We start from the raw sequence: 11,135 nt of genomic DNA on the forward strand, positions 1-11,135 counted from the left end.
TTCATCCTTCTCTCCTTTATTCTAATTTTACCTTCTTCTCTTGTTTACCTCACTGGTTAACAGTGTTAAATTCTGCATTGAAAAATCCATTATCTGGTCTTCTTGAAAAGATGAAGGAAGATTAAAGTTGTGGTAAATAATATATTAGGTTTACAATGACATTTTAGTTAAATGTGAATGGTTATAGTGTGCAGCCACCAATGAATAAAATGATTGGGATGTGTTGCCAAAATCGGTTCAATTACCGATTCAATTGATTTTTTAACTCAATTCAACCGGTTTATATTAATTTGCGAGTCAATAAATTTTCTTTATCCCTCTTTAGACAATTATCCTAACTGAATTGGTCCAATTTAAACCGCGTTAATATAAATTATGAATTTGGATCATGAAGTAGATCCAATTAAATACTAATATGCCAAAACCTAATGATTATACGAACCATAAGCTCACTACATTGACAAAGGACAACCTATGGCTAACTAGCTTCTAGCCCATAGCTTTCAGCACTAACATTTGTAGCAGGCTGGACTAACAAATTGTTAAATTTGCACACTAACCTACTAAGGTTGTTGATTAAGGATAAAAAAACAACTCAATCGTTATGTACTCATGAACCAAAGAACAACTCTCTATAAATTTCTACATATTCCTTTAAATTCCTCATTAAGCCATGCATTGGAGAGCATCTCAGAGCAAAAGCTCCAACACCCTTATAACTCGCTTTCTTTCTAAGACTAACTAGCTCATACGTAACCTATATCTTTCTCTAGAAAGGTGTAAACAAATATGTTTGTAGGTCTACTTGTTTATAAAGGAAATTTACCATTACATCCTTTTTTTTTGTTGACCAAACATCATATTTCTTCATGTTAAATCGTTTTTCTTTTAGATCTAATTATGCATCTATTTTTTTGTTAAAATTTAATCTCTATACTTTTATTTTTAATAATTTAGTCATTTTTATTTATTTAATTTAATAATTAAAGTACAAATAATAATAATTTCTATATAATTTCAATAAATTTAAATATATGATATTTTAATATTTAAAGTTATAATTTTGAAATTTAAAATTTAATTAATAACACATTTAAATCGGACAAGTAATATGACTAAATTGCTTGAATTAAAAGTAAATAAATTAAATTTTAAATATATAAAAAAGTATAGGAATTTATTTAAAATTGTAACAAAAGTGTTTTTGGGTCAAACGGTCCGTTCGATCCAATTCGTCTAGATTCAATTTAGATCAGGCTTGAACTCACAAGGTTAATTATAGATCAACACACTTTATTATTAAAAAACAGTGCAAAAATTAAATATAATTTTATATTAATAATTATAATTATAATTAAATTTAGGGTTAAAAATAAAATTACTATCCGAACTTGTCAACTTCTTCTAGATTGGTACTTATAGTTTTTTTTGTCCTAGATTGGTACCTGAACTTTTTTTCCGTCCATTATATTGGTACCTAACCCTAACGCCGTTAATTTTTTGCTGACGTGACAGTGCTGGCTAATCACATGCTGCCACGTGGCGTCCTATTATACTTCCTTTTTCTTTTTTGTTTTCTCTCCTCTTCCCTTTTTCCTTTCTTTTCTTTTCTTTTTTTCTTTTTTGCATCTGCTTCTACATTTCTTCATTTTCTTCTTCTTCTTTTTTTTCTGCCAAAAACCCATTTCATTGCTTCATTTTCCCTTAATCACAATACTACAAAAACCCCAACACAACAACAATCAAAAAATACAATACCCTAAAATTTTCTTCTTGTTTCATCTTCTCATTGTTAGTTTTTTCCATTCTTTAAATCTTACTCCATTGAAGCTGTTCAAAAACCCAAGCCCTCCTTCATCTGTAGCAACTAAATCTTGAGATTTGAAGCCAAAATTGAGATCAACTCGAGTGTGAGCTTAGTCAATTTGTCAGACCCATTTCTTCTTTTACTTCTTCTTACACAAATAATTGGTTTTTGGATCTAGGTTTTAGGTGAAAGCAAAAGAGAAACGGTGAAAATGGGAAGAGAAATGGTGGATTCGAGAAATGGGTTTAAAAAAATATTAGTGCTATAGTGAATGATTTGGGATTTGAATTGAATGTTGTTCTTCATTGTTCATGAAAATGGATTGGTAAAACAAAAAATAAAATGAAAATTTGAAAAACAAAATGGAACTTATAACTTAATCTTTATTGGGTCATTTCCTTTTGTTGGTACAGCTGCAGATTATACTAAGGCATAATTGCAAAAAAAGCCCTCAACCTTTGGGGGCTTTTGGATATATGCCCCTAATCTTTTTTTTTCTGAAATCGGCCCTTTACGTTATGGATTTTTCAGACATCAACCCAGTTGAAACAGTAACCGTCAGCTGACCGTTAGTCAATAGCCGGTCAAACAAATTGGTCTATGTGGCGTTCCAGTTGACTGATGATGTGGCTGACATTAAAATAAATAAGCTAACGTGGCAAAAAATTAAACAAATTTAATAATCATAAAACAAAAAACCCTAAATCTCTAAATCCCCAAATTCGATACTTTTTTTCCAACTTCTAAAATCTTCAAATCGTGAAATTCCCCAAATCTCTAACCTCCAAAATCTTTGTTGAATCTCTAAAATTTTCAAATCCCTAAATCTTAAAATCTCTAAATCGTTAGCATTCCAAAATATTCTTGAAATCCTTAAAAATTTTATGAATCAAATCGTTGAATCCCTAAAACTATTAGGAACAAAAAAGCTTCAACAATCATGAGCAGTTTTCGTAACCCAAAATCAAAAGGTAGGTGTTTTCTTATTTGGTTTGTTGGGAAAATAAATTTCATTTTTGGTTTGATTTGTTGGTTATTTGTGATTTATTATTACAATTTCAGTGCCACAATGTAGGGTTTGTTTTGTCGATTTTTTATGCGATAGTGGTCCCGATGTTGTTGATAAAACTGTTGTCAAAATTGTAGATGGTTAATTGTGATTTATTGTTGCAATTTTAGTGCCATAATGTAGGGTTTGTTTTGTCGATTTGTGATGCGACAGTGGTTCCGATGATGTTGATTTCTGTTACCCAAGCAAAAAGATGTTAAAATTGTAGACATGTGTTACTGTTTTGTTTTGTATTCAAAGAAGTGGTCCCGATGTAGGTAGTGAGTATTGTTTTTTTTTAATGTTTTTTGCTTAGAAATTTGTTTGTTTATTCAAAGCAATTTGTTTTTTGCTCAGAAAAGATGTTAAAATTGTAGACTTCTGCTACTGTTTTGTTTGTTTTTTTAATTTTTTTGCTTACAATGTGTTACTATTTTTTGTAGATGTCATCAGATAATGAATATTATATTATTTTGCATGTGGGTGGGCACTTTGTAAAGGACCCATATGTTAGATATGTAGGTGGGGAAGTGATTGGGCTTAAAGAGGACCCAGACACAATATCTTATTTTGAATTATGTAAAATAGTAAAAATTGGGTTAGGGTTTAACACTGTCATGTTAATATATTTTCATGAGCCTAGTACAGTAGGGTTACAAAATAATCTAAGGGTGATTTATGATGACACTTCCACCATAGCTATGTTAGACTTTTAGGTCAAGTTTAAGGAGATTGAGTTATATGTTGAACATGAGGTTGATAACCCTATAATTGTAGACGAAATTTTCTTGTTGACTATTGAGGGGTGATGTTGAAAGGGTGGAAGCTGATGGGGAGGGTGATGATGAAGGGGTAGAATCTGATGGTGAAGGAGATCTAGAAAAGGTAAAATTTGGCAGAGAGGGTGAAGTACGAGAGGTACAAGCTGATGGGGAGGGTGTGTTTGCTACTGGTATTGAGGTAAATGAGGATATTAGTATGGAAAATGATGGACATATTAGTTTAGGGTCTACTATTGGAGAGGATAATGATAGTGAAGTTGCTGCTGATGAATATGCTGGTGATTTTACAACATCAAATGGAGTGGATAATGTTGTTTATGAATAAGCTGGTGATTTTGCAACATCAGATAGATTGGATAATGTTGATGTTGCACGTAGTGGAGAAGAGGAGGATGGGAATGAGACTGAGGTATGGGACTCAGATGAACATGGAGGCTTGGTTGGGTTCGATAAAGATGAAGAACATGAAGATCGTGAGAGAAGGAGGAGCAAGTTTCCCTTATATACTGATAAGTTAAAATTTAGTCTGGGAATGTTGTTTATGGCAAACAGTTTAAGTGTGTAATTCGAAAGTACTCCAAAGAATGTAGAAGACAACTAAAGTTTATTAAGAATGAACCAAAAAAGGTTGTTGTGAGGTGCATTTCTTCCCCTAACTGTCCATGGAGAATTAAGACTAGCTACAGTCCTGTTACGAAATGCTTGCAAATAAAGACGTTTCAGGATGAGCACCATTGTTCAGTTAGTTTTAAGAAAAAAATGGTGACTGCTGCTATGATTGCCCAATATTTTGAAGCAACTATCAAGGATCACCCTAAGATGAAGCTGAGGGAAATTCAAAGAAGATGTGTTTCTGATATGCATGTAAATGTGACAATTGACTGTTGTTATAGAGCGAGGAAAATAGTGAAAGAGAAAACGGTTGGGAATCCTAAGGAGGAATTTGGCTTGCTATGGGACTATGCTCATGAGTTAAGGTCAAAGGGTGACAGCAGACTCTCTTCTTCATTTTAAAAGGTATTATGTTTACTTTGATATACTAAAGAGAGGCTGGCAAGCGGGGTGTAGGCCACTCATTGGGCTAGATGGTTACTTCCTAAAAGGCCCATTTAAGGGTGAATTTCTCATAGCTGTTGGAAGAGACGCAAACAACCAAATGTTCCTTATTGCATGGGCTATGGTTGAGGTGGAGTGCACTGATTCACGGGTCTAGTTTCTCAGTCTCCTATCAACTGATTTGGGCTTGAAAGATGGGTATGGGTACACAATCATTAGTGACCAATAAAAGGTTAATAAATATGCAATTTTAAGCTTGGTATTATTTTTTTAATCTGTTATTTGTATTTAACTAAAATTTTCTAACAATCTATCTCATTCATTAATTTGAATTAAGGCGTTGAGATTGCAATTTCTGACATACTACCAAAGGTGGAGCATAGGAATTGTGCGAGGCACGTGTTTGCAAATTGGTCAGGGAGGAAGTTAGGGAAATCTTATGAGTGTGATTTCTGGCAGATTGTGAAGTGCACGACTAAGAGGGAGTGGGAGGATCTATGTTCAGCACTAGAGAAGAAAGATAAGGATGCTTACGATAATTTGATGAAAAAGTCTCCAAAGATGTGGACTAGGGCATTTTTGAGGACTACTTGTAAATCAGATATAGTTGACAACAATTTGTGTGAAACATTCAATTCAAGCATTGTTGAAGCTAGGTTCAAAAGCATTATCAGAATGCTTGAGGATATTAGGACCAAGATGATGACTGTGATAGTACAAAAAACGAAGTTATGTAATGGATGGAAGGAAAATTATGGTCCATTGGTGAAAGCTAAGTTTGATGCCAACAAGAAGGACTATGTAGGGTGGCAACTGATATGTAATGGTGAAAATGGATGTGAGTTGAGGAAAGAAAGTTATCAGTATATAGTGGACCTAAGTCAAAGGATATGTAGTTGTAGAAGTTTGCAAATTAGTGGGATTCTATGTTCCCATGCATATGCTGCCATATATCACTTAGGGTTTCAACCAGATGAATATCTGCATGAATATTATCACATTGATACCTACAAAAAAGCTTACTCTTTTCCAATACAGTCTATATATGGGCCACATGATTGGGAAAAAACTGGTATTCAGCCAGTGCTACCTCCTATTGAAAGGAATATGCCTGGAAGGGCCAAAAAGAATAGGAGGATGACCAAAGATGAACTAAAAAAATTGAAGCATGGCCACTTGAGTAGGAAAGGTCTACTCATGACATGTACTTAATGTGGCCAACATGGCCATAACAAGCAGTCTTGCACAAATTTGAAACAGGTACAGTGTTGTTCTTCAGTTAAATATGTTGAGTAAATTTTTTATTTTATTTTGTCTAACCAATGATTATGATCCATTTTTTGCAGCAAGATGCACAACCACCTAAACAAAAGGGGAAATCTTCCATTAAAAGGTCAACTACCTTAGATAAATCTAAGGGAAAGCAAATATTTTGTGTAAGTTTCTTCCTTTTACTATTGATATGAGTTATTTTATATATTGTTAATATTAATATAAAATACTCTTGTAGTCTGGTAGAACCACAATGAGCATGACGACAGCTTCATGCCAAGATGGTAGTGGACAATCTTCTTCAACACCCAAGTCACGAAATAACAAGCGAAAGGCTCCTCTTGACCACTTGGGAACACAAGAATCAGTTGTAGGAAACATGAGTAAATCATCGTTATTTTGTTTTGAATGGCTTATGTTGTTTGTCTTGTGATTCACAATGATAACTTGCTTTTGAACTTGTGCCATAATTCATTTATCTATTTGTATCTATTTTCTATTTTGCAGGACCATCTCGCGATAGCTCGTGATCCAAAAAGTAAGGTGTAAGGTATTTTGCCTACAACATTCTGGTTTTGGAACAGAAGATGGTAGTCACATTTTAAGCCTACAACATTCTAGTTTATACACCACTGTTGAATGTTATTTTGTTGTATTGAAAAACAAAATGTTGGTTTTTTTTTTGGTTCATGTATAGCTTACTCACATTTTGGTTTTTGGCTGGTATAGCGTTGATGGTGTATAGGGTGAATGGTGTATAGACTAATCATATGCTTTTGTAAAGTACATTTATCCAAATTGCAATGGGGAAATCATATGCATAAATGATCAAATTTGTCCTTTTAGTTTTATGTTTATTGTCACTGCATTTTTTATTAAGCTAAATTAAATTAGGCATAAACAACAAATATTGGTTATTACTTCCAAGCATAATGTTAAATTACATAATAAAAAAAACAACCAATATTTTCAATCAACATTTGCAACTGCTAGTTGCATATGCCTCTTACCACTACTGCCAAAAAAGAAACCTATAGTGATGTATACAATACATAACATAGAGCAAGAAAATAATATCTTATACATTAACTTCTTTTTCTTGATAACTTTAATTTTTTGCTTCATGGTCAACATTTTGTTCCTTAATGCTACTTTTCCTTCAACACCACAAATTAATCTACTTCCTTCAACCGTAATGCCAACAACACTACTGCCACCATTATGGTTACCATCAAATGTAACCAAATCCATAGCATTCTTTCTAAGTGCTAAATTATCCTTCAAAAGATTTCGTTCACTATCATGCAATGGACGCAGTAACTCAATCACACGGTCACACATTTTCCAATTGTACCACTTGAAAAAATCACAACCACCGTCCTACAAACAAATCCCAATTCAGCCAAATTGAAATAATCCAAAATGAAAACAAAACAAATACTAAGATTTATGAAATCATCAAAATTGAGCTCAAGCTCAATTTGCAAATAAAAATTCTTCACTTACCCGAAAATCTGAACAACCATAAAATCTCCTCCCCGGATTTAAATCGCTCCATGAAGTGTCTATTGGAGCTAACTTGTTGCAGTGATATTTTACTGTTGGTCCATCGTAGGCATACTCCTTCTGTGATGAAGTAACATCATTTGTATATGGCAATTTTTTCTTCAAACCATTCGATCCATGCGTTACCCAACCTCTAGACTGACTATTCGAACTATGTGAATCCATGATTTCAAACGACAAGGAATAAAATCAAAATTTCTGGAAAGATTAAGGATTTCACGATTTGGTTCTAAAGGATTTCACGACTTTGTTCCTAATAGTTTTAGGGATTCAACAATTTGATTTGTAAAATTTTTAGCGATTTTAAGATTCAGGGATTTAAGGATTTGAATATTTTAAGGATTCAATGAAGATTTCGGAGGTTAGAGATTTGGGGAATTTCACGATTTGTGTAACATCCCTAACCCTTATCTGTCACCGGAACAGAGTTACGGAGCATTACCGAACTTTACGAATTAAATACGGACATTTCCTAACCTTTGTTACACATACTAAGAATCAATCATATAACACTCATATTGTCCCTTAGATAGACCCTCGAGGCCCAATATTCACCTTAAAAGTGAATCGAGATTAAACCGGGTACTTAGGGATTTTTTTCCAAAATTTCAAAAATTTTCTTAGAAGCAGGGAACACACGCCCGTGTGGCCGGTCGTGTGAGCCACACGGTTAGGAGACACACCCGTGTCTTAGGCCGTGTGGGCATTTGATATGAGGCACAAGGTCGTATCCCAGCCCGTCCTTATTCGTGTAACTCTCTGACTTGGGTCACACGGCCAAGTTACATGCCCGTGTGCCAGGCCGTGTGGGTAACTAATTTATAAAATTAAGGTGCAGGGGTCACACGGCCAAGTCACACGCTCGTATGTCAGGCCGTGTGGGTAACTAATTTATGAAATTAAGGTGCAAGGGCCACACGGCCAGACTACACGCCCATGTGCCAGGCCGTGTGTCACACACAGCTGAGACACACGCCCGTGTCTCTGCCCGTATGGACAAAAATAGGTCATTTTAAGGCCACTTTTCTCACCCATTTTGACATTAACCTGCACTTAACATTCACATACACCAATATATCCCAACCAAGCAATCAATACAAACTAAAACATGTTCACAACATGACATAACATCACAAATATTTCCTTTACTTATACTTACCTATTTAACTCATTTCATTGATTTATCAAATTCTACTACTAATTACATAAACATACATACAATATATATCATTCACAACCACATTTCAAATTATATAATTGCCAATTCAACCCAATACATGCCATATAAACCAAAATTTACATTGCAAAAACTATCGAATTAAACTGGATAGTGTAGCTTGATGTGTTGATCCGATCTTCCGACTACACATTAATCTACGATAATATTAAATAACACGAGTAAGCTTAATGAAGCTTAGTAAGTTCAATAGGTTAAACATTGATCTTATCAAACTTAATATAATATAATAAATTAAATTGTAAATAAATCATACATTTTTCCCTGTCAAATACAATATTATCAATAAACACACTTCCTTCAGATCAATATCAATAATAATTTATGAATATTTCAATTTAATTACATAAGTCTCTTACCATTTCGTACTGAATCGAAGAACGGCTTACGGATATGAGTATATCGTTCTTTTTGTGCCATAGTCCAACTATAGTTTTAAACATGCATTGCCATGGCCCTGCCATGGTCTTACATTTGTAGTGTCATAACCCAGTTATGGTCTTATCATCAGAATGCTATAGCCCAGCTATGGTCTTACACATGTATATATACTGCCATGGTCCAACCATGGTTTTACATTCAAGGTGTCATAACCTAGTTATGATCTTTTCATTAAAATGCCATAGCCCATCTATGGTCTTACATTTAAACACTGCCATGGTCCAACCATGGTCTTATCCGTCAATTCATTCTTTGCCACGGAACAATCGTACTCAATCCTACGTTCTACTCATTTTAAACATTCAATTCAATTTTCATACTTTTACAATAATCTTAATTTCAACAACAAAATATGAATAAATATATTATACCATTCCTAAATTAACAAATAATCATGAAAGTTTAACCATATGAACTTACCTGGGTTGGATTGTAAAATTGGTAATAGTTCAGAGACTACTCGACTAATTTTCTTTTTTCTCATTGATCTACGAGCTCTTGATCTAGAATGTAAAATTTTTCATTCATTAGTATATATTTCAATTTCATTCCACTTCACAATTTATACCCTTCAAATTTTGAAATTACACAATTACCCCAACTTTTACAATTTTTGCAATTTAGTCCATTACCAATTAACTCATCAAATGAGCTAATTTTTCTCAAATAACACTTTATCTAAATATTATAAGCTATTACACATCCTTTGATAAATATAATTTAATGCCAAACCCTAATATTTAATTTTCTTCACATTAGATCCTAAAATCAATTTCTATTGAAATTTCTTGATAAAATCATCATATAACAAAATTAAAGCTTAAAGTCCACGTTAATTCATTATAAAAATCCAGCAGTCATCAATGGTAACATTCAAAATTACCCATAATATCAAAAACTAATGAAATAGATAGTTGGACCTAATTGTAAAGTCTCAAAAATATAAAAATTTCAAGAGAAAAGCAAGAAGCAAACTTACATGAAGTAAAAATATAAAAACCAGCTTAAGAAGCTCTCCAATGGCTGTTTTTGGCTGAGAATTGAAGAAGAATTGCCTAGAAATCTTTAGATTTCTTTTTATTTAAGCTTAATTTCACAAAATTTACAATTTTACCCTTAAATCACCTAATTCCAAGATTTTTTTCTGCTTATTCTTTGGGTGTCTAATTTCCCTTTTTAGTCCTCCCTTATTTACCATTTATGATATTTAATCACTTTAGCAAGTTTTGCATTTTTTTCAATTTAGTCCTTTTAATTAATTAACTATCGAACGATAAAATTTTCTAACTAAACTTTAATTCTACTTTAATGACACTCCGTAAATATTTATAAAAATATTTAAAGCTCAGTTTATAAAATCGAGGTCTCGATACATTATTTTCAAAACCAATTAACCTAATAATTCCTTCTAAACTCAAATTACTATTTCACAAATCTTTCTAAAATCACATTTAACTCATAAATAATAAATAATAAAATTTATGAGCTTACTCATCGGAATTGGTAACTTCAAATCACCGTTTCCGTTACCATTGAAAATTTAGGCTGTTACAATTTAGAGATTTTAGAAGTTGGGAAAAAGTATCGAATTTGGAGGTTTAGGGATTTAGGGTTTTTTGTTTTATGATTATTAAATTTGTTTAATTTTTTTGCCACATCAGCTTATTTATTTTAATGTCAGCCACGTCATCAGTCAATTGGAACGCCACGTAGACCATTTTTTTATCGGCTGTTGACTAACAGTTAGTTGACGGTTACCGTTTCAACTGAGTTGATGTCTAAAAAATCTGTTACATGAAGGGCCGATTTCAGAAAAAAAAAGGTTAGGGGCATATATCCAAAAGCCCCCAAAGGTTGTGGGATTTTTTTTGCAATTATGCCTTATACTAACTTGGTGTTTAAGGGCTGTACTGAGCAGAAATTTCA

The 11,135-nt window shown here is 33.0% G+C and overlaps 1 protein-coding gene across 1 annotated transcript; it reads left to right on the forward strand.

Annotated features, from left to right (window-relative positions):
• The first annotated feature begins 4,396 nt into the window (after positions 1 to 4,396).
• On the forward strand, positions 4,397 to 5,905 carry LOC105764852 (uncharacterized). Its single transcript, XM_012583633.1, has 2 exons — positions 4,397 to 4,622; positions 5,031 to 5,905. The coding sequence occupies exons 1-2, from the start codon at positions 4,397 to 4,399 to the stop codon at positions 5,903 to 5,905; spliced, it is 1,101 nt and encodes a 366-aa protein (XP_012439087.1).
• The last annotated feature ends 5,230 nt before the right edge of the window (positions 5,906 to 11,135 follow it).

The sequence above is a fragment of the Gossypium raimondii genome, chromosome 7, assembly GCF_025698545.1.
Source record: "Gossypium raimondii isolate GPD5lz chromosome 7, ASM2569854v1, whole genome shotgun sequence".
In the NCBI taxonomy this organism is placed as follows: Eukaryota; Viridiplantae; Streptophyta; class Magnoliopsida; order Malvales; family Malvaceae; genus Gossypium; species Gossypium raimondii.

Excerpts from the sequence above, each read along its gene's own strand:
- LOC105764852 (XM_012583633.1), top strand. The coding sequence starts at position 4,397 with ATGGTGACTGCTGCTATGATTGCCCAATATTTTGAAGCAACTATCAAG. Across the intron at positions 4,623-5,030 it reads TCATGAGTTAAGGTCAAAGG|GCGTTGAGATTGCAATTTCT; the intron begins GTGACAGCAGAC and ends ATTTGAATTAAG.